General features: G+C 37.5%; 1 protein-coding gene across 1 annotated transcript in view; it reads right to left on the bottom strand.

Moving 5' to 3' along the window:
- LOC104524538 (teneurin-3) overlaps positions 1 to 24,763 on the bottom strand; it is a gene marked incomplete at its 5' end in the record, with an annotated part of 101,367 nt that overhangs the window by 30,368 nt on the left and 46,236 nt on the right. The window contains 6 exons of the mRNA XM_010167458.1: positions 680 to 706; positions 14,072 to 14,257; positions 17,229 to 17,429; positions 18,709 to 18,903; positions 19,064 to 19,165; positions 19,650 to 19,860. Coding sequence (XP_010165760.1) covers positions 680 to 706; positions 14,072 to 14,257; positions 17,229 to 17,429; positions 18,709 to 18,903; positions 19,064 to 19,165; positions 19,650 to 19,860 — 922 coding nt within the window. The remainder of the gene's footprint in view (positions 1 to 679; positions 707 to 14,071; positions 14,258 to 17,228; positions 17,430 to 18,708; positions 18,904 to 19,063; positions 19,166 to 19,649; positions 19,861 to 24,763) is intronic.

Raw genomic sequence — 24,763 nt, 5'->3', positions numbered from 1 at the left:
AGGGGTAGGAATATTTTAAACATTCTTCTAAATCAAATTTTCACCATAACTGAAGATACAAGAATCTTTGCTGTTTCATGTTAGACTTTTGCATCCTTGAACCTTTTAATTGAAAATGTTGTATTGCGTATGCAAGCTTCTTCTAGCTTCATACAAAATACAAGTAATAATTTCCTATAGATTTTCTACATTCAGATAAACAGAAGCTTAAAAGCCTGGGGTATTCTATTGATCTGTCTATATATAAACACACATATATCTATAATTAATCTGTTCTTTAGAACTAAGGACATTTGTTCTGTGACAAGAGGATCACTTTGCTTTGTTTCCTAAATATTTACAGTTTTGTAGGTAGAGGTCCAATGACAAAACTAACAAAGAAAAAGCTCCAAACAGCAAATGAATGCTATCTTCAGTTTTTGGTTCAAACAAAATCTAATACATGTATATAGTTTGTATATAAATGTATAATTACTGATAAAATATTACTATATAACATAAGCAAAATTTCATTTTTAATTTGAGATGAGTTGACAATCATATAAATTAAATCTATAATCCATGGAATGTATGGAAGAAAAGATTCTTTTGCCCAGACTAGTAGGTTTGTAACTATATATTCATACAAAAAAAGTACACGTAGGTATAGGCATGTCATCAAAGAGCAAATATACAGTACCTTTCACTATCTTATCCAAATAGTGAGCTTGAGAATTAAAAAGAAAAAAAAAAAACAGACAGACATTTCAGAAGTGTCACATAAAACAAGAATTGTTCAGAATTCACATGCAAATCAAGCAGGTGCACCTGACATGAGAAGTCTTACATTACAAAATGAGAATGTATTTCAAAGCTTTTAAAAATGCAAGAAACTTTATTTTCAGCAAACATCGTCAGAATTCAACTAAACTATTTCAGAAAGGAGGCCTGCAGAAGAAAGAGATGCTGCCTTTCTGAGACTACATTTTTCTTCCGAGTTCTCTTCACATGCTTTGATTTTCACATATAACAAAAATATAATCAAAGCTTTTCAACACAATGTAAGAGTAATTACTTCGCTTATGAGTTTTAAAACACTGAACATACTGGGCAGGTCATATATGACTCTGATGGCATAACCAGCACACTATCTTAAAACCTACTGGATTAACAGAATTTTTAGGAGGAATAGTTTTCTTCTGCTTCAATTCAGCCACAGTTATTCTTTCAAGCACACAAATGAATTACATAAAATAAGTTAGACCATATATATGAGTGAAAGAAGGTGTAGTGGGGTTAGTAGCATAATGATCCATTTCATTTGGAAAAAGAGGTGAAAGTGAAACTTAGGGTTTAGATGTATAAAAATAAATAACATGGTATACCAAGAATAGAAAGACTTTTTTTTTGTAAGTTATGACACTTAAAATATCACAAAAAGTTTGAGGAGGCAGATGGATGAAAGACAGAGCACAAGATGGATTTAAAGCAGCAGGCCCTACTTTTAATACATACAACACAGCTGAGATGGGTTATACATTCCCTACTTACTTTCAGGAAACAGACATCAAATTCAGTTGTGTTAAAGGGGTTCATGTCATATAGCAAAACCACCTAGGCCAGGTTCACTGCAGGCTACCAAACCCAGCCACCTGTGCATAAGGCGATGGCATACTACAGACTATTGTAGCAGGACATGTCAAACTGAGTCAAAATGTTGGATTCAATCCCCTGGTTTTGCTGTGGACAAGGTCTCTCAACAGAGCCCACATGGGCTCTTTTACTTTCAAAATCTGACCTCTTCTAAATCCCTGGGGGATTATGGCCCTTGTCTAGCAAGTACTTTGTCACTTGCTATTAACTCTAAACTTTGTGTATTGGATGGGTAAGAAAGGCATTTCCAGCCATGGCCTTTCCTCCAGTTTGCATGAACGGCAAAAAGCTCTTTCTGAGCCCGAGAAGGGAGGTGATGAGATGCGTAGTCTCACAGAAGCTGCTGTCAGTGCTACAACTAAGAGGTGGAAACTTTCTAGTCCCTCTCTCTTGAAGTGTCAGATGTCCACTGCATAGCGGTGGATTCCCCCCACCCCCCAATAACAGTAAGAAAGGGAGACAAAGATGAAAACATCAATTACAGAACATTTAGAACAGCAGCAACAAACTAAATAGCTTTTCACATTAACCACAAACAAAAAGAAAAGTGATACAGCTGCATTTCAGGGTGGATCAAATTCTTCTCTTACTCATCCAATTTAATTCCCCTTACTCCTACACAGCTGCTCTTAGAACATGGTGTATTATGTGTGGAGGAAATATCAAGTTTTATTCCATAAAACAGAAGCAATTAGGTCTGTCTGGGGAATGGATCTGTCCACCAGTGAAACATTAAATGCCTCTATAAACGTAGGGATAGGGAACAAAACAGAACATAAAAAAACCTTCTAGGCAACTGAAAACAGTCCCTGCAATCCCAGGCCCACACATGCTATTTACATGCAGAAATCTAAACTGCATTTAAAAAAAAAAGAATTAAGAAAATGCTCTTTTGTATCCCATAGCCTTATAAGAAGTCAGTTCCAGTCCATAAACCTATTCCAATGCTTGGAAAACAAGTTCTACCTTCCAGCATCCTTTTACTGATGGTCAGTTGACATTAAGGACAAAGTTAGAAACTATTTTGCTTAACACGCAGCATCCTAGAAGAATTAAAAAGCAGAAAATAAGTGACCAAAACAAGTGTAACTTTTCAGTGAAGTTTAACCAGCCATCCTGTCTTCCTTATCTTCACAGCACTGCAACTGAAACAGGATTGAAGCCAGTTCTGTGGAAGTACAAAATACAAGCCTTTTCCCCCTCTGCATAGAAAATTCTAGGTGAGATTTGGAGCAATTCATTAAGATGGAGCAACTCAGCAGGTGCTCCTTGGCAAGATATTTACACATCTGGCACATGTGGATTAAGTCCTTAAAAAGTCTAATTATAGACTAGGCAATATACCTACAAGGGTTTTCTTGCAGGGTTTGACTGTGAAATGTAAAATCTTGCTATTATTTCCAGAAGTAGAGGGACTTCATATAGCTCCCAATGGAATGAAAAAAACAAAAATTAAGATACAAAATTTGTACATTTCCTAGGATAGTCAAAATCCAAGAAGATGTAAATGGCATTCAAAATTCACACAATGTAAAATATAAATGGTGTTATCAATGTGTGTGGATATTTATATAAATATGTGGCAAACAAATGTATTTGACAAAGAACTGATAACAGGCAAATTCACATTTAACATGGCATATTTCATAACCAGTCAGAACCCAGACCTTTTTATTTTTAAATTTAATGTCTCCCATGAGTCTCCTATCAGAGATGTAAGTCAGTGCCTTCCTTAGATTCATATGCTACTTTCTCCAGGTATCACAGAATAGCCACAGAATACAAGTACATATTAAATCCACTTATCCCAATCAACTCCTGTTTAAATCAGCATAAGTCACATACCCATTGATTTGATGTTCCTTAATTGGTACTTCTAACACTGCTTCATTCTGATGATTCTTTCAGAAAGGATTGTAATGGTGACATGCTTCTAAATACTGTATAGCAAATATACATTTCTGTTAGTTTACACTATTATCCTCCACCAGACATCTTTACCCTTTATAATCTTTGTAACCTGTACACTAGACTACAACATACCACATATTTTTTTGTAGGGTATATATAGTGCCATTACAGTGTCAACTCACAACAGCTCCACTGGAGTCATGAGTTAGTTTGCTGCAAGAGCAGAATTTGACCTCATAACACCACCAGATGCGAAGCAAAAATGCAAAAGAATGTTACCAAAGCCAGGTTGATCAAGGACTGCCTAAATTAAAAACTTTAAGGTTTTTGCTTCCTCCACCTTGAAAGTGTGAGCTGAACCCGTCTCCTATCCACTAATACTACCAGCTTTCTCCCTTCCTTACTGTGTTACAGCCTCTCCCTCTAAAAGAAAACAGAAAGCAGAAATTAGAAAGAGAGAAGACAGCCAAAGGGGAGAAGGAAAGAAAAAAAAAAGATGAAGAAATAATTTCAGTATGCAGCAACAATGAAGAACACTGTCCTGCTCCTTGCCTAGCAAGCTCAGCTTTGCTTACTCTCCTCATCTCCCACAGTTCAGGACAGCAATTCCCATTCTCTGGTGAACAACTGCATACATATCTCTGCTGCTAAAACAAACTTCATGCTCCCAGATCCAGATTTACAGGACGATGTGAACAACGTATCTGGCATCAGTCAAGTTCACACTTCTGCATAACTTTGAACTGTCATATTTTTAATATTTGTATAAAACTTTGTTTATGATCCACAGGACAAACAATAACCTCCTAGATTATAAGAATATCATGAAGGTGGCCAAGTTAAACACCCCAAATTTAGGCAATGCCAGGTTTATGGCTACCTGTGCAATCTTTATACCCTTCTTCCTTTTTCAATGTACAGAAATTATTTAGTAAAGTATCTTCATACTACTTGTGTGAGCAGAGAATGTATTCTTATCTAATTTTACAGGTGGGTAACTAAGGCATAGGAAGATTAAAGTAAGAAGTCTCCACCCATTTGGCTGCTAACACCTATGATGTGATTTTCCAGAATACCTATGATATAGGATTTCACATACAAACCAGCATTTTAGCAATTCACACAGAAGCAAGTCAGGCTCCCACAATATGAAGAGTGGTCAGAGGACACTCTTAAAGTTTGCCTTTGTGACCGACTAACAGAAAATACTGGGTAAAAGAAAGAGTGGAATCCAGTTCTTAAAAGTCATTCTTAACCATGAGATCATCACCCGGTGCACTAGTCTCTGGCAAAAATTTAGGGGAGTTTCTGCATGAGACAGACCTTCACAGCCTTGCAACATTCTTAAATCAGGTCTGTCAGGTGCAGAGAGAAAAGTAGTTAGAAATAGCATTGTGGTTTTTTTTTTACAATTGTACACGTGCTATAATATATAACTTCTGTTATATGATATAATGATGATGACACACAACACTGCTGTCTTGTGACATCCTAACTTTGTGTTCTTGATTTTGTAACTTTACTAATGTTCTTTTAACGTGGTTTTTGTGCGTTTTAAAGTTTTCAAGTCCTATGCACATAAAGTAAACTGAAAAAAAAGAAGGAAAAAACAGATATTCCATTCTGTGACATTACATCTTTTTTCATGGTGAGCAAAAAGGAAGCTTAGATGAACAACCTACATTTATGCAATTTGTGCTAACAAAGTGTTACGAACATTATTTCTTACTCCCTGCACAGCCAAGCTGTAACAGGGAGTGAGGCACACACTTTATCAGTGGTTTCACAGACACTTGCCAACAGAAGAGAAACAGAGAAATTCTCCCAAAGCATTGCAAGCTTTAGGGAGAATGCAGTTTGTGTAAACAGGTTTTTGTGTTTGATTTTGGGGGAACTGGTACAAAAATCTGAGTTGATGGTTCTGGCCTGACCCTTCTAACCTATTCAAGACTCAGTCCATAGTGGTCTAGTTCTCCTGACCTGGCTACCAGATCACCCTTAAGTTCCTCTCATTTCCACCCAGTTAAAGTTTAACTATCTTGACAATTAAAACATCTTTGAAACATAAAAAAACAAATATCCATTGTGATATTTAAACCCAATATTTCTTATCCTACACACAGCAGACTTAGAGAATAGTGTATTGATTCCTTTAAACAGCTGCTTTTACTCTCAAAGAGTAACCAAAAAAACCCCAAACAAACCAAAACAACCATGCATCCATGTTCAGTTTCTGAGGAGCTCCATACCTCTACCAAAAAACTTACAGGAGCCCAGAATTAAAAAAATTTTAAAGCCACTATTCTAGCCTGTCTTCAGAGTGGTTCACTCATGTCAAATTCATCATCCACTACAGCCTTTTCTGAATCTCTTCTGCCTGGCAAGCTGCCTCCTAACTTGAATTTGTGCAGTTGATTATTCTTACTTAAGCACAGAACCCAGCATTTGTTGAACTGCACCTTATTTTTCTGCATAGCCTGTGTTATTTGTTAAAGTAATTTTAAATTCTTGTCCTGTCTTCCAAAGTGCTTGGGGGCAGTGTGCTTTGGTATCATTTGCAAATGTAATTCTCTCTATTCATCACTGAGCAGTACTGAAAGCACATGTTCTTCCACTGTAAGCAGCTCATGGTCGTCATCCTTTCTCTGAGTTTATAAGAACCTCGTCTTAGACATACCATATGTTCAGAGCATTGCTGCCAATAGAGGAGGATTACAAACACTCCTTCTTTTTGATACTTTTTTACGCATAAATTCCCATCTTGCCCTTCTTGTAAAGGAGAACACATGGATGGAATTATAGTTTCAGGCAATTTTCTTTGTTTTCCTCCCTACATAGGCCAAAACTTAATCCTTAATCTGAAATCATACCAACATTTCTGCACTCTTCTCCAATGTCTATGCAGACGTGCAGCAGAGGTATCTGCTGCATACATTTCTGCAGAGAGAGCTGAATTCACTGCAATTTATCCCTTGCCAAAACAGCAACCATTCTTTGTAGCAACCATTTATGGGTTTTTATGTACAGGTCACATAAGTCCACTACCCTTTAGATTTCTTGTTTTGGAGTCCATCCCAATTTTACTATAAAGCAAGATCTCTCATCATTATTACTGGAAAGCCACGTGTATCTAAGAATAAAAGGCTCAGTTGCTTTTAAGGACTTAATAGACATAAGAAGTTTGGGACTGCTGATATATTCATGAGAAGTGTTGTTTTCTATTTAACAGCTATTTATCTGGAAAAGGATTTAGAGGAAAGGGTATACACCATTAAGGATTTAAAATTGTCTCACGTGTACAGGCTGAAAAAGTTCACACATGTTTGAGACCTCTGACAAACTCGCAAAGACCTGCCTCAGGCAGATGCAGGTAAAACCTGATGTTTACATTAAGAACTGCGTGAAAGATAAATTTGGCTTGAAAATGTATTAGGGGAAGGAACGGGACAGGAAGCATTTATGTTTCCATCTTTCTTTCTGACTGGAAGTACTTCCAGAATGTGTCTGAGCAGCGTGCAACTATAGTGTACAAAAGCACTTACTTTCTGGCCACTTCAGCTCAAGTAAGCTTTACAGCATTCTTTAAAATTCTTCACATCTCGGAGGATTCTGCTGTTTTTGGAAAAATGTGCCTAACTTGAACTTCACGTGCAGTCCTCATTTAAATGCAAATCAACCAATTAGCAATTTAAAGTATGCTAACAGATAATCTGTATTTGAGATACTTGGTCTTGAAATGTGTTAAGGCCTGACCAGTAACTCACTTTTTTTCACAGCTTCAGATATGCATGCACCATCTTAAATTTACCCGGTAATTGAATATTTTTATAGTTACCAAACTATACAAATATTTTGCATATTCAAGGCTTGGCTTGGCAAATTAATAACATGCACTTCAGGCACAGGAAAGATCAAAAACATACTTGTACTAAATTTCATGAAATCTTGTTAAACTGTGGTTATCAGTCCTCAGAAATTAATCTTCTTTTTTCCATGAAGATTTTGCATTGTGGGTACAGTTATAAATACTGTGGTGAAATCCTGATTCCAGTGTAGCCAGGTGTTTTGAAAGTAGGATTTCACTCACAATATTATGGTGATTGATATTAATACAACTAATTGATATTTGATGTAATTAGTTTTCAATCTTGGGTTAATTTTATCTGATAATAAACTGTTTGAATGTCAAAGGTCATACCTTCATTCAGATACAATCTTACTTTTAAGATGAAATTTGTATTGTGGTACAATCTCATGAACTCAAAACTAAAGAAAAAAATAAATTGAGGAATTTTGATAATTACAGAATATATTATGTATATAATACAGCAGTTATTATTCTAATTTGAAGGACAAAAAATTCCTTCTAAACAAAATTCTAAAATCTCAAAAGAATCTTAAAATTTATGAGGAATTCTTGGCACGAATGCATTAAAGTACATTAAATACATGACTCATTAAAAATGTGAATATTCTCAGTAATTTGAACTGTGGAGAAAAGTATACCATACTTGGCAACTTGACATCAATACTAAAATGATGGTGGTCATCATAATACTAGTTATCCATGCTGCTCTCCCTCTAACTTGCAAATGTGAAGAAGATCAATCAAGCCCTCAAATTGGTGCATGACTTACTTTGTCAAGCCCACACTTCAAAAATATATAGTGTAATGATATATAGCCATATCAAGTTTTCTGTAAGCCCTGCCTTTAATTACCAGGAGGAACAAATTTGTCTTGACTTGTTCTCTGATTTTATAAAAAGATAAAAGTGTCATTTCCCTGTAGTTATATTTGAAATCTGTAATATAAGGAGCCCTAAGCTAAACACGTGTTGAAGAGAGCAGGTGCAGACCATATAACTTAGTGGAGGAGATTGCTCCTCAGCATTCTTCAACACTAGCAGTACTTCTGAGCTTACATTGCTCATGGTCACATAGGAAACCAGCACACAAATGCCTTCACATTTGTTCCTAGTCACAAAACCATTTTAATCAGTCACCAGGACAGAGTCTTGTACTAACAGAAATACACTTATGGGAGTGTGCTCTAGATGTTATTTATTTTTTTCCCATAATTTTGAATATCTAAACCAGATGACTTTCCTGTTTTTCCAGCTATAATAGCTAAAACTAGAAATTTCTTGCTGAAGAAAATAGATTTTTGGTTTGAGTGGTTTGAATGTCATGTTAGTGTCTTTTCATGCAAGGAAAATGTTAAAATAAATACTTTACTGTTCCTTGTTATTTTCTTCTCAACTAAACTTTGGTGGAAATTCTCAGAAGACAAACCAATTAGATCCCAATTCTCACTGAAATATAAACTCATTACAAACTACACACTTCTACAGTGAACCACCACTGGATCTGAATTTCAGTTCTGTATACCAGGGAAAGTAGCCTCATGCAGCACTCAAAATTAGCATGGAAGTACCACGATGCTAACTTTAGCCCTCTTGAAGGATTAATATGAGTGCTTAATGACATTAATCCACATTTAGATAACTTACGTTTAACGACATGCTTTCCATGCATACATATATAAATATTAATTTTGGACTGAAAGATAATCGTTCAACACGATAACAATTAAACAGCTGTAACCTGTCTCATGTTAAGTAATGGAGCTGCAGGCAAGCTCCATAAACAGATGGTCTTACCCACCCATGCTTAATGTTAAAGACTTTTCAAAAAAGAGGTGTTGACAAATCTGAACAAGAAGGCATAGTTTTAATGCAAATTGGCCAATTTGCAATTTAGATTAGTCTAAAACTAATTTGGTCTATAGAAAAAATTAAGCTGCATTGTAAAACTGAGATGTTACACAGCACATGGATATAGCAGATTCCCCACCAACATAATTATTTACTAATTTCATTCAGCTAACAGAGTTTAATGGAAAAGCAGCTGGAAAAGTATTCATATTTATGGGCTTCCTATGACAGTTACTTAATTTACTCATGGTACATGCTAGTTATATCACAAAAAATAACAGACTTTCTGAAGTAATATCTGTTCCAATCTTGCAAAACAACTACCCAGACACGAGAGGGTCACTGAACTCATTACAAGCCAGGACAGAAAGGAAACAAAAACATATTTTAGCACAACTGTGTTATGAAAACTTAATTACAGAGCAAATTTTCACCGAGGCTATCACCTGGACACCAGCTGTGCATATGCGGTCTTGTATCATCAGATTGAGATGCAGGCTGAGCTTCACAAAATAATATATGGATGTTCACCTCAGACCCATGAATGTCACTTTCAGACCAAATAAACAATTGATAGGCGATTTTCCATAGCTTCGCAGTAAATTGTTGATTTAACCTCTTCTCAAGTGGATACAGGAAACAGTAAAACATTCCAGTTCTCACAAGGAAAAAGACAGTAAGCAATTTAGATGCCTTAAATTGTTCAGTATTTGAAACATATGTTGCCAGCGTTTAGTTCAAACCTGTAAGGTGCTAAACAATAGCAATAAATCTTGAGTTTTGTTAATTCTTATTAGATTCATTCCATCACAACACTGAGCATGTAGTTATCTGCTCAACACCTTTGATACAGATCTTTGAAAGTATGTGTTCAGAGCAAAAGTGATGACTCAGAAGTGTGGCCCACAACAGGTGTGGTATTGAAGCTGGAGCTACCCTGTGCCAGAGATGCACAATGGAGCAGTGGATATCAGCAACACAGAACAGTTTTATCACATTAGTCAAAACAATCTTACCCAACTTATTACACACATCACTTCAAAAAAAGTGTCTTGCAAAAACAAAAAAAACAGTCTTTCAATTCTCAGCCTTAGGGAAATGCTGATGCTTAACCCAGGTAAGCAGATGTCTACATTTTTTCTGAACAAGAAAGCAAACCTCTGCAATCACTTCTGATTTTGCTTCCCAGTGTCCTGAAGCATTGAAATAAAAACAAAAAAACTGTCTCTGGAAGTTTAGAGCAATTAGGATTTCCTTTGGCCAAGTTTCCTTTTGAATATCTTTAAGTATACATAAAAATCAGCATAATTCAAGAAGCAATCTAGAGTTTAAAAGATATTAGAGAGGAATAAAACTAAGGACTATCGTGTTTTAATTAAAGAGACAGGTTTGCTCTTTCCTTCTTTCTACTGCTTAACACATGTCAACTAACAATACAAACAGTGGGCTACCTGAAAATGAGACTGAAGAGATAGTCAGCATTTAGAAATACATACAAATCGTTAGTTCAGGTGTGAAACATTTTTACCATTTTGAACAGCATTCACGCTTCACAAGAACACCATAATCTCTTTGATCAAATGAGTTCTGGATTTAGATGATTCAGTACACATTCCAGTTAGTGCTTCTGTGATTAATGCACACATACCTACACAATTTTGTGCATCCAGCCAGAGATCTGGTGGGCTATTCCTTTCCCAAAAGGTGAATAAAGGGCATTGCCCTTAAAATTTACAACTTCTTTGGAATATTCCTTTCCCAAAGAAGTTGTAAATTTAGGCCACTGCACTTCATAGAATCATAGAATGGTTTGGGTTGGAAGGGACCTTAAAGATCATCTAGTTCCAACCCCCCTGCCATCAGCAGGGACACCTTCCACTGGACCAGGTTGCTCAAAGCCTCATCCAGCCTGGCCTTCAACACTTCCAGGGAGGGGGCATCTACAACTCCTTTGGGCAACCTGTTCCAGTGTCTGACCACCCTCACAGTGAAGAACTTCTTCCTAATATCTAATCTAAACCTACCCTCTTTCAGCTTAAAGCTTCACGTGACTCCCAGCTAATAGCTGCATCAAACAAATATATCTGCATTTTTAAAATACTTCACACTACTGCAGCTAAATGGTTAATGACTCTTAGAAGTAAGCATGATTCAATTGTTCATTTTTAGACGTAAAAAGGGAGAGTGGAAGTCTTTCATATACACAACACAAATAAATATTCTGCTACGAAGTTGAGAGTTGTAACTAGCATAAAAATGCCTGGATTACAAATGGACGGTGACAATAAAAAACATGGAGAAACATTCTGATGTCCCTTATGTTTTGAAATTTATTGCTCAGAAAGAGCTACTGACTACTCTAGGGCAAGCAAGAGAAAGGCAATTTGACTCTTCATTTGCCAAGCCAAGAAGGCAGCAATTTTTACTCCACTAAGTGGAAATACTCTTGGAAATGCACAATAAAATGACCTGGTTTCTCTGTGACACTGGGTTCCTGAAGAAAACAGCTCTAAGAAAAATAAATATAACAGCAGGTTAGAACTTGTACCTCACTACTTGTCTTGGAGGTTGTAAGGGCAATATAAACAAATCAAACTATCTTTACAGCAGCAGCCACGAAGTAAACACCCATTTAAAGAATAAACAGGTGGGAAGAGACCTGCTCGCCCAGTGCTGAGGAAAAACTTGTTTGTGCTTAATATGTTGAAAAAATTGTTCAAGAGCAGTTCATCCGTATATAACTACAACCCTTGAAATGCTGCCAAGGTCAGTGAGACCAACAGCAGAGCGATCTGCTGAGTAATTGCTCGTTGGCAAGTTAAAGTGGTCAAGGGAAAGGCTTTATCCTACTTCTAAAGATTTACTTTATTTTATTGTTCGGAAAGCAGTTCTCTCCCCACCTCTCTACTCTCTTTGTCAGCATGTTTTCTGGAAGCTCCTCAAAAATGTTAACCATACCAATTCTCCCTGGGATTCTGCAGATGCACCTTGGTTCCCTCTCCCTCATATGTCTGAGCAATCTCATTAGTAAACAACAAAAAAATCAATTGTGATTTCTGTAAAAAATAATTCACAAATCAATCTGACTACTTCACACCTGACTCCCTTCTACAAAAGAAAACCTCCCCTCATCTTCCCGGTGCAATGATGTGGGTATCAGTTAATACAGCTGTAACAGGCCCTCATTTTTCCCTGCCCTGAAAGCTCACACCGCTGTTTCCCTTGACCACCAAGCACACCACCACCCCACATCCCAGTCAGAGCTGTAAGCTACCTGGGGATGCAGCTTGGGTTTTACTATTTTCTAGATACCCATGCCCCAGGCAGCACTTAGCTGTGCTAACACATCTGGAGTTACAGCCCTTCTAAAACATGCACTGAAGTTAAATTCTCCATCCTCTTTTTAGCTTCTGGCAAAAGCAAATCATGCTATATTCACATCCATCAGCTCTACTGCTATTAGACTTACTATCTTATCCTGTTGTTTTGGCTCTATCGCCTTTTAACTGACTCTCTTCCATGGAACTATGGGGTTTTTTTTTTTACTATTTGGAATTTTTTTTACTATTTGGATTATCCGTGACTTCCCCATCACTCAGTGTTACTCTTGCCTTTGTCTGACCTGTGGCTACCTCTTTCATTGTTTATTTAATCCACCTTTATGTGCTTAGCCATGATACTTCTCACACTTTGGAGATGTGTCCCACAACTATCTGCAGAGCCATGTTGTTACTCCTGTCACAGCCTTTGCTGAGCCTTGCACAATGCTCCCCACACACATAAGTACAAGCTAATCATCTCTTACAACTAGACCATTGCCAGTTCCTTTGTCTGTGCTTCCTACCTGTTGTCATGCAATAATTTCTCTGCGTGCTTATGCTGAGATCCAAATTATTTGGATAGGACCCTCCTCCTCTGTTACAGACCCGCAGTGTCTTGCAGGATTAGCGTGGAAGGGAATTTCTTAGCACTACAGCTATACAAAATCAATATAAAAATGATAAACCTTTTGTCAGCTCCTCCTCCACTTTTTCTTAGTCTCCTTATTTATGTGCATAATTTCTCACGCTAGCTCACTGTCAAGCCCTGTGCAGTGGAGAGGGATATCCTGCTTTATATGGGACATACAGACTGTAAATAATTGAGTAAGAAAAGCTCCATTGATAAAGGATATTTTCAAATGTTTCCAGGCAATAGAGCTAACTTGATTACAGAAACATAGAAATGGTAATAAGGATGGCTTCTTCTCAATCAGCTGTATGAAACTGCTGTTACACTATTTACATGTAAGAAATCTGCTGTAATTCTAAAATAGAGCATTATGTTGACAAAAAGATAATTTTGGGCAGCTAGACCACATTTATTAGAAGATGGAAGTGACATTTTTGTGTACGCAAGTCACTTTTTAAAGCTTCTTCTCCATAAAAGAAAAAAAAAGCCAGAAAAACAATAGGAAGCTTCATTTCCAAAAGACATAAAGCTATCATATAAAAATAGAAAAGCACAAATCAAATAATGTATTTACAGTTTGTAATAAAATTAACCTCCCTCTCAGCAAAAGGCAGTTAAAGAGAAAAGATTGAAAAGGAAATTCTTCCACCTCCTTTTCCTGGTAAACTAGGTATGGAGAACTGATGAGCCATTACATAACCACTTCCTTTCTTAAAATATCAACTCATTTACACAGACTGACACGTGCAAATACTCTTTTTGAAGAAACAAGCTTCAAAGTAACACACTTATTCATACATGGCCAGTAGTACCGGCTGTTTGAATTCTGCAGTGAAGACAGGGTAAAGCATAGCCAGCCTACCAATGGTACAGTGCTCTCCGTTCCATCCCTGGCTACATTCACACTTCCCGTCTTTACAGGTGCCATGCTCCGCGCAGCGGGGATGGCAGGCTCTCTGGTTGCAGGCTGCGCCCGTCCAGCCTTCTTCGCAGCGACACGTGCCACCCATGCACACGCCATGCGTGCCGCAGTCCACCGAACAGATTTCTGGATTTGAGAGGAGAGAGGGGGAGAAAAGGAGGCAGAGTGTGCACAGAGGGGAAAGGGTGTATGCATTAATTAGCAGTGCTACATTTTAATTCAACGTGTGAAGAATAAGAAAGGCAAAATTTTTGAAAATTAAATCAAAGGAATTTACTGTGAAAGGCAATTTCAGGTAGGACCCAACAGAATATGGAGTACAGAGTTTTATCTCTATGATAATACTCGCTTAGTTATCCAGCAGCCTTAGCAGTGCTTAAGTGCCCACAGCTCTTCTGTTAGCTGAGTAATTCTCAGTCATATTTTTTTGTGATCACGTGCGTCTTAAGAATAACCTTTTGTAACTTAGATCATATGGCACTTAGACCTACTAGAACTTACAGTGTACTCCTAGTGACTAAATGTACCACATACGTAGATGAGTATGTGTTGTGAGTGAAAATCTATTATTAATGAAAGTTCACTTTAACAAGGTCTCCCCTCCCTACCCTGCTCCCTGTTTTCTTTCAAAGTAAAAATGTGCCATTTCTGACACATTTTTTCATTATAAAAAATCAGCTTTAGTGAGACAAATTAGTACTATGCTGACATACTGACACATCTGTTAAATATAAAAGATGATTCTCTTTTACTTTCAGTAAATTCATATCACTGACAGCTCTGAATGGTCTGGTTTAAATAATAGATTGTTAAAAAAAATAAATCAACATACAGCAATTTAACTTGTCATTTACATATAGTAACAGGATCTTGTAACTGATAGAGTAATTGAAAAATACGCTAACAGCCAAAGGTAGTCAGAGGCCAAACAACACATGTTAAGTCTCAGCTAATACAAGATGATAATTTAGACTGCCAGATTTTGCATTTACAGTTTTGGTTCATTTAGTCAGACTCCAGCAAACTTTGCTTCTGCTAAGCAGACAACAGAAAAACAAGAGAAGATACAATACAGCCTGAGGGACTTCAGTTCCTTGGCATACCGCTGGCTGTAACCACATACTGGTTCACAGAAGTACTGTATTTAGTTTTTGTTGTCTTGTGAAAGACAACAAACAGTTTAGTGATAAAAGACTGAAATAATTTTCAACAGCAAAAGAAAGATGCATCCAGCGCAAGAAAGGTTTCCAGTTTCCCACTCAATAGTGTCTTTCTTCCCTCATAGAGTATAACTGTCTGTCTCTAAGTGCAGTGGAACATTAAACATGGTATCAAGGAGCTGTGACGTTTCCCCTAAGAAACAGCCCAAAACCTTTATGGAGAAAGACAGTTGCAATTTCCCTCTCTCCTTTTTTTTTCCCTCCTATACAGCATTTTATATCTACTTGGAATTAAATTTTTGATTAAGAGATGAAAGATGGTTTGATTAACTTAAGAGACACAAAACGTCAACGCAGCTCCAAGAAAGAAAGGTTTATTTCTCTTCAATCTAATCAATTTTTCATTAGGGTGAAGGTGTTTATCAGCTTTTAGCACACTAGCTTTGAGCAAGGTGCGTCAATCTTTGTAATGAACTTATTAATTAGAGATAATTTAATTGAAGTGGAATTGAAGGGCTAATTAACGGACAAACTGCTGATGAAGATAGAGGAAAGCTCTGCTGATTTCAAACCTATAAAGCCCTCTGATGGAAATAACTCATTCTTTTTTTCTCCTAGCAGCTTAACAAAATGTTTATGGGTAAGATTCACTTTTTTAGTGTACCACTCTGAAGGTCATTTTGCACAACTTCAGCAAATAATCTGTGCATATTTTTACAAAGCTCTTTTGTGCGTTTGACACTTTTGAAATATTTGAGGTCGTCAGAAATATTTTATGTTATTTTAATTAAAAATTATTCCTTGACACATAAGTAAAAGATGGAGCATAACTGAATCACCAAAAATAGCATAGAGGACACTGTGTCAAGAAATAGAAGATCCATGTTTTTCTTGAGAACTAGAAAGGAGCTCTCACAGCCATTTTTAGTGCTAGAAATGTTCAGAGAATTATTTTTTTTTCTAAACAAATTTAACAGAAGACAACATTTTCTCTCTGTCACTTTTCCCTGAATGTTTGGAACTTTGTCCTATCACTGTCATATGCATAAATCATTATGGAGTATCACAGGTCCTGGTTAGGAAGTATGATTTAAAAAAAAATATGGTTCCTCATGAAAAAGTTATATTTATTCATAAGCTGGCACAAACCCAGCTAGCCCATGTGTTCAGTTTTCATTAACAAAATCATCCGAGTTGTTAGATGAACTGTTTTAGACAAATATATGTCTCACAGTTAGACATGATTTCTCTTTTGATATGTGGCTACCAAACAATATTCTAAAAACTTGTATTTGTCACAAGGCTGCTGTCATACTTTATAAATATTTAGATTCTGGTCTCTGTGATAGTACCTCCAGTAATTTTCTCCTTTTGTTTCTGAGCTCAGACTACGGTTTTAATAAGCTCAGTTTCAGACTTCAAGAAATCCCTCTGCTTCTTCACTCCTACCAAGTTCTTCTATCCTAGCAGCCTGTGCCCTTCCTTGAAAGCTGTTTAGAATTCATTCTTGCATTCCTTTTGCCTTCAAACTGGAATGCTGTCTGATTTTCAAGAAAAATACCTCAAATTAGCTGGACAGATTTTTAAAATGTGTCTGTCTCCAGCTTCACTATGCAGTTTTAAGTTTCTAAATAGATGTATTAAGTAAGGTGATACTTAGATCCACATACCATACAAAGAACATTCTGTACTTGTATGTGAAGTACATGAAGTTGCCAGGTGAAGGCAGCTAAAAGATACCAACAAATACATTGATTTTCAAGTACTTAAAATTCACCAATTATTTTGAACCTTTGAATCAATTCACAGTTCATGATGAAGTCAACTCAAAGACTTCCATCAGCTCAGCAGGTCAGGTTTTAACAGAAGAATGTTATTAAAATGCTGCGATTCAAGATGTCGCCATTTTACAAAATGCGAGTGCTTTTAACCCTTACCATTGGAGCAATCTGGACCTGTCCAGTTGGGGTCACACGTGCAGGTACCACTCTCTTGAAGGTAGGTGCCATGGCCAGAGCACTGGTCAGGGCACATAGTCTTCAGGATTTCACAGTTGTTGCCACCCCAGCCCGGGTTGCAGTGGCACTCGCCGTGGATGCACACGCCATGGCTAGAGCAGGCTGGGTCTAAGCAATCCGCTGCAGGGTGATAAGAAAGATCAGCTTAAACTTGTCATTCCTAAGAACAGCAATCAACTCCTAGGTGCTCATGGCACTTTTGGGCTTAATCCACATTTTAAGACCTTAGTGAAACAGGCAGCATTGCACTCATCTTAACAGTAAACATTAGTAGGTTGAAGCTGATTTACCTTTGTTTCCTTGAAATGATTAAGGAAAAGACAGAGCGGACCAAGGTATCTTGGTGTCAGCCTCCCTTCTCTGGCTACAAGGTCAATCACTATTTATCGTCAATAATTGCGTAGCAGCAATTTTTGTAAAAACACCTCACTTCCACATCACTTTCTGGTATTGTGAAATTTGTGTGCACACATAACTGGCATCAAGACATTGACAGGCTACCACTGTGTTAACAGAGAAGCTTTCAAAGCTTGCTAATTTTTCTGAATTACAAGATTGGCTTTGGTTCTTGGGCAACTGATTGATCTCTGTTCTGCCTAAACACAGTGTATCAAGTGCTGGATTCCCTGCAGCACTCGGTATCAACTGATGTGAACAGAGTTTTGACAGCTGTATAGGACCCTCAACTTGTTTCAGAAAAAAATGAGTTGCATACCATCTATCTGTCTTAATTCACTTTAATGTGCTTTAGATGACGAGATTTAATTTAGCAATTTGACTCAATAAAATGTTACACTTGTAGGGTCAATGGTCTGAAAATTTAATTCCAGAGACTTAATTGCATTACTTTGTATGTGGAGATCAATAAAATCAATTTGATTGAGGAAGAAAATGGTGCTTTTTACTCCCTAAAAAAATAGAATGGAAAATGAACTGCATTTTGCAGCACACCAGAACGAATATTATTATGCACACTTTTTGGAATACAAAAATGATGCATCGTTTTTCACTCTGATGCATTTGAATCAGCACTTTCCAGAATGTGGCTGGTGGAAAAGTTCATTAACAAACGCAATACATTAATGATTTATTCTATACTGTGAAAATCCAGTAATTTCTGTATTCTGACATCTGGTTTTTGTGTGATTTCTTCCTAGCTGACCTCAGATAGAAAAGATAAAGAAAAATATACTGCAAAAAGATATCACACATTAGTAAGAATTTTGCCATTGATTACTTGAGAATAAAGAATAATAATTCTGTAGAATTCAGTGATACTTGTGATCCCCAAACTTGTAGCGCATATGACCTAAATCCAGCAAAGTCGATAGAGCTAGATGTGCCAGCTGGAAACCTGGCCAACAACAGCAGGTGCTTGGGTAAATATTTACTCATTTACCTTCTTCACAGTTTTCTCCTTTGTATCCAGAGTTGCAGGCACAAGAGCCCATGATGCAAATGCCTCGACCCCCACACTGGGGATCGATGCACTGAGTTGTAGGCACGTCACACTCAGTGCCCTTCCAGCCGCTGTAACACAGGCAACGTCCTTTGGAGTACTGCCCATTACCACTACACAGCACAGGGCAGGCTGCTGTGAAGGAAAATACAGCAGAAAAATTAAAACCAGGTTCTTCACCAAAGCTTTACAAAGGAGAATATCTAAGAAGCAAGTCACATGCCAATTGCTTTCCTGATGTATTTGTCTTCATGCTTGCTTAAACTGACCCGGGAAAAGCATTGGATTGATTTACCTCTTGAACAATCAGGGCCCAGAAACCCAGGGAAACAATGGCAGGATCCAGAAACACATTCGCCGTTACCATGGCAATTTCGGGGGCATTCCACCACAGACTCTAAAGGGAAAAAAAGGAGGGTAATTCACAGATGCCCACCACATGAAGTACCTATCACTTGAACCACTATTAACTGACAGGGCGCTCTCACTCTGAGAGAAGTGTTTACCTTTGGTTTGTTGAAAGAGCACAGGCATCTGTGATTTTCTATTGCTCATGCCTCTAGTATCTTAGGACATTGCACGCTAACAAAAAGGCTAAAATTATAATGGTAAAACCATACAAGTTCCATACTTAAAATCCAGCCCTGTGCCATTTAACAAATACTTTAAAACAGTGTCCTCTTTTCAAGCACTGTTTTACAAGAAGGTACACTCTTTATGCTTTACATCAAGTAATTAAAATATGTATTCTGCATTTTATTCTGAGCAGCAAAAGAAACCCTATGAATGGAAAACCTGTGGAAAAAAGTTACATCATTTAATTAAGAAAACTTATCTCTGTATTCCTAGCATTTGGTAAGAGGTTTGAAGAGTATGCTTACCTATAATTATGGTATTAAAAGACACCTGCTCTGCATTTTTTCCGTCATTATAAAAGGCCAGGTGCCAGATGCCAGAATCCAAATACTGGATAAAACCTGCCTCGTGGAGACTGACAGACCTCGCCTGCCGCCCTGCTCGCTCTGACTCCAGCAGGTTGCGTTGCTCCCTTGCAATCAGCCGGCTGCCATCCAGAAGCTCCACAAAGTCATACTGCAGGGAGGAACAGACAGGACCTTGACAAGTCATAGGATGACCCATGGCACTGACAGCTTCCCCACAACAACCTAACAATATGTTCGTGTTTTGACCAAGAGTTTCTTTTTGGAGCAGGGAAGCAGGAGCTGAAATCAACCCTTGCTTATTTCTTTGTCCCTTGATAAGACTTCAAATAAAAATACCAATAAAAATACCAAGTAGTCCTCATGCTTAGAGTCTTTTTTTTTTGGTGATGAGTGGCCAATGAACCTGTTACATGTATTGGGGAGAAGAAAACATCAGTTGAAATGAACCTGAAGTCATGACTGCCACCTGAATTACAAGCGAGAGCTAACTTTTAAAGTGAGCTATATGCATATAATAATATTATCCAACACTTAATAATCTATTTTGCTTTTCATTTAGTTTCAGATGAAGAATTAAACTGCTCAATCCCCATTTTGGACAGTTTAGAGTTCTAGAGGAAGGAAGGTAAGAGCTTTACTTCCTATCACAGAAGCTCAAAAGAGTAGATGGAATGCCTAATACATTGCAACTGTTGAAAAAGACAAACTGAGAAAAAATATAGTACCCCAGGTCAATGGTCAGTACATATTGCTTTGTTAACAACCGTCACTGGGGCTTGGAAAAATGTAGCTGATACATCAAGCAAACTCCCAACACAAGGTTTTATGCATGTTAATCTTAACTAGGGCTGATAGCACCCAGAGGGCTAAACCTGCTCCGGGCTCTGCACTGCACTCCACTATTTGGGAGTCTGCTCTCATGCTTGAAAGATAGATGTCTTCTGCACGTTTATCATGTAAAGATCAACGTGTATATAGCAAAATTAAACAGGTAGGAAAATTAAAGAGCATTCTTGCTTGTGGTAGAGAGTCTCTGCTTTTCCTGCTGAGTCTGTTCACAGTTTCTCTTTTACTCTGAAACATGTTTATTGTATGAAGTGAACTGTAAGACATAAACCTTCAATCTTCCCACACGCTGGAGATCTCTCTCAAATGCAATTACAGCCAGGGCCTATTAAAGTAAAGACTAGTATGTGAAACTACTGATTTACCTGAGCTAGGATAACATTGGTTACCGAGACCACAGAATCAGTGGTTTTATACCCTGACTTGTGACCTTCAGAAGTTGCTCCCAGGACCAAAAAAACCATGATAGCCTTTGTCCTGGAAAAAGGGTTTAAGTATTTATGTCCTCTTCTTGAAATTGGAGGCCAAAATTCACTGTGAGTGTAAGAGTTTTCCTCCCCAGTAATCAAAATTATCTTCTTACCCGTCAGGATGTGAAGGAAATACATAGTTAATATGCCTCTATCAACACCCAGGACACTTTTCCAGCTATGTCTGAACCAGCACAACAGAATATACTGTGATTAGGATGTGCAGAAGCCAGTACCTTGGTATGCTGCACATGCTGCACTCCATGAAAATGAATGTAACTGTTTTGGGAGAGCAACAATTGTTCAAAACCATTCAACATTCTCATTTGTCAGAGAATTAAATATTTATCTTATTTTGTGAGAGCAAAACATATTTTGTTTGTTTTTTTTTTCCTCTTGCCTGACTCAAGAACCCTTCTTTCTGGTTGTGTTTTTCACTGATATTTTAAAAAAGAGAAAGCTCAGGGAGTTCTGAGTTTTAACAAGTCATTTATGGACATTAGGAGTGACCTTGTAATTTGTATACTGCAGAGGATTATTTTTTGTAGGAGGACAATTTCAGATTAAAACTGTATTGTTGATATAGGAACAAGTGTTTATACTACTTGATTGACCACTAACAGCTGACAAGCATGGTACAATTAATGATTTTGTATTTGTAATGTAATAAGGACATATGCTGTTTCAGAGCAGCATTTTAGACTACATTTTAAAACCCATACAGAAGGGAATTAACTGTTCATTCTGTCCCCCAGCAAAACCCAACAATTGATCTTAACCATTTTAAAGGCTGTTTTTTTTATATTTAGAACACGATAACAGAAACAGCCTGGAAAAACAATTACCTTCATAAGCAAAAAACATACCAATTTTATTTTCCTCCTATCAGGATAAATTAATTACCTTTATATTGAGTCTAAATGCACTGATTTGCTCTACCATTACATTCAGTTTTGCTTTAAACCGAAGTCCTTTTTTTATTCTTAAAGTCTCTTTAAATAAACATATTGATTCTCTGGTTGCAATGGAACTGACATTTTTAGAAAGTGTCACAAAGACTTTCAGCCTTGCATTGATTGGGTTTTGAATGGACAGCTACCGTCAATTATTTCTGGTTGATTTATTTATGATTCCCCAGAAAGAGAGAACTATGCATCTCAGATCAGTCTATGACACACATATAGTAGCTGTTCTTGAGCCTAATTTCGGTACCTAAAGAGAATAGAGAAACACAACTAAAAATTCTGTCCCAATTAAAATATATCAAACCATTTCCTACATGCTGTATCCCTATTATTTTGGATTATGGGACAGAAGGAGAGTTAAATCTGCTGCATTCTGTTATTATTTTATGATGAAATGCTAAGTAACTGATAGGAATGGTTTAGATACAGTCGAACCTATTCTAGGATGAGGCTGTAAGCTAAAAGACTTCTTGAAATCTCTCTCAAGCTCATTTCTATCATACTTTCATTGTCTCTTGCAGTGGTAGGATAATTGGCATCAGAGGTTGTACAGCTATGGAAAGATAAGAGTCCTGTTTCCTCTTACTCACCATAGTCTGTTTTTTACAGGATACAAAGAAGAGGTGGATAAACAGGCAAAGGGTCTGGGAGAGAAATGGAGAACAAGGTGGCAAATGTAATATGCAAGTTTTGCATTATAGACAAAGGTGACATAGAGAGAAGGCAGACATTCACAGAAACACCGAAACTGTAAGGAGGGAACTAAAGAAGATGGTGGTGTGTGGCTACACATGTATAGTATCACAAGCATACGAGCAAAGATATCGGAGGGGGACAGCTGGTAAGGAAACTTTACAAGTGCTGGCAAAGTGCAGGTAGTAATCAGTTCTCTATTATTTAACATAAGATCTGAAAATTCAAATACTGACGTTTGAGAAACAGGCAGCAGTTGCTCATTTGCATAAATTTTGTTATTAGCACTTGTCACTCTGTGACTAGCAGATAAGGGCAGATAGCATGAGAGACACAGACGTGAAGTGATATATATGGGTGAGATCCTACTTTTCAAAGTCCTCATGAAACAATCCTAGCTTTACACATCCAGAGATGGGCTCTGAGCCAACTTTTATCATTCTGGGATGAGATCTTGGAGCTATGGTAGACAGATCTACAGAAATATCAGTTCTACAATTAAAAAAAAAAAAAAAAGCAGGCATCATTAAGGCATTATATGAAAGCATTGTAGTTAAACATCTGCTACGTTCTGTGCTCTGCTGGTCTCCCCATCTTGAAAAAGCTGCAGTAAAACTGGAGAACTTCCAGAAAAGGACAAGGATGATGAAAGGATTGAAGCAGCTTTCACACAAAGAATGTTGAGACAGACTGGAAAAAATACAACTCAGTGAGGACACAAGAAATCTATAAACCAAGAGTGGCATGGAGAAGAAATCAGTGACAAACTCTCCATTGCCTCTTCTAAAACACTACCAACAGGGTGTCAAACTAGCACTACTGGGAGGCTGACTCAAAGCACACTGAGAAGTATAGTGTGAGATGTGTAGTTAAGCCATGAAACTCCTTGCTGCAAATATCACAGATGCTAAAAGCTTACACAGGTTCGAAGGCAACTAGGCAAATCCATAGGAAAAAAGAATCTACCAAAGGTTGTAAAATACAAAGACAGTAACTTTGACTCAGGAAGTCCTTAAGCCTTAAAATGCTGGAGGCCAGGAGTGTATTGTAGGAAGAATAACTACAAGTCTGTCATGCTGCTATATTAATCTCCATGTGTCTGCTAATGGCCCCATCACAGGCAGAATACTGGGCTAGATGGACCTTTAATCAGACCCAGTGTGGACATTCACATGTTTTTCTAGTATGTTCCTATGACACTTGGAGCTATATGAGTAAGCTGCCTTGTCCAATGGAAGGATGCAGTGAAGCCCAGAATTAGCTGTTAGTCTGCCCTTGATTGCAAACCCTTCAATGTTCTATTTCATTAGATGCCCCTTTGCCTAAATACTTTAATTTGTTATGTAAGTCACTTTGGTGAAATAGATTTTACTACTACAAGTTGTGTTTTCATCAGTTCCTGTGATTAGGACGTTGCTGCAGAAAGGCCTAAACTGTTGAGAAATACTTTACTGCATTTGTTTTTCCCCCATGCGCAGGAGCACGGTCACAAAGAAAACCCCAACTGCTCACTGGAACTGCATTTTAAGGAGATTACATACATGCTTTATCTCTAGCACCTAAGCAACACATCATTGGGTCCAAGGCCATATAAACATTCTGATAACCCTGCACTCTTGGGAATCTTCAGCAGCCCTAGAAGTTCTCTAGGGCAATGATAAGTAAGCATGCCAATATTTCAGTGTATCAAGTGTCAGTCAAATGCTTTGTAAAAAATACTCTAATTATATACCAGGCAAAAATAGGACAGGAGAGCTTGACCTGTATCCTGGGAACAATATATCCAAATGCCACAGAAACTACAGAAGATATAGTAGCAGGATTCGCATATGATTCTTTCTGTTGTATCATACCTAAACATGAATAAGTACTTGGGCAGTAGGAATCCAAAGGAGTCTTTGTAAGACAGATGATGGGAAACAGATTTAGTTATCTGCTTTTCCCAAGTTTTTGACAAAGGGCACCCCTACTTCAGTCTTTTGCCAGGACAAGGAATCAAGGATCATTTTTCATAGATTTATCTACTGGCGTAACTTCTGATATAAATGCACAGTCCAGATCAGCTTCTTCGGTTTTA

This window comes from Antrostomus carolinensis, unplaced genomic scaffold (genome assembly GCF_000700745.2).
Source record: "Antrostomus carolinensis isolate BGI_N321 unplaced genomic scaffold, ASM70074v2 scaffold395, whole genome shotgun sequence".
In the NCBI taxonomy this organism is placed as follows: domain Eukaryota; kingdom Metazoa; phylum Chordata; class Aves; order Caprimulgiformes; family Caprimulgidae; genus Antrostomus; species Antrostomus carolinensis.
The sequence above is the reverse complement of the archived record's forward strand: the minus strand, read 5'-3'. Positions and strand labels throughout refer to the sequence as shown.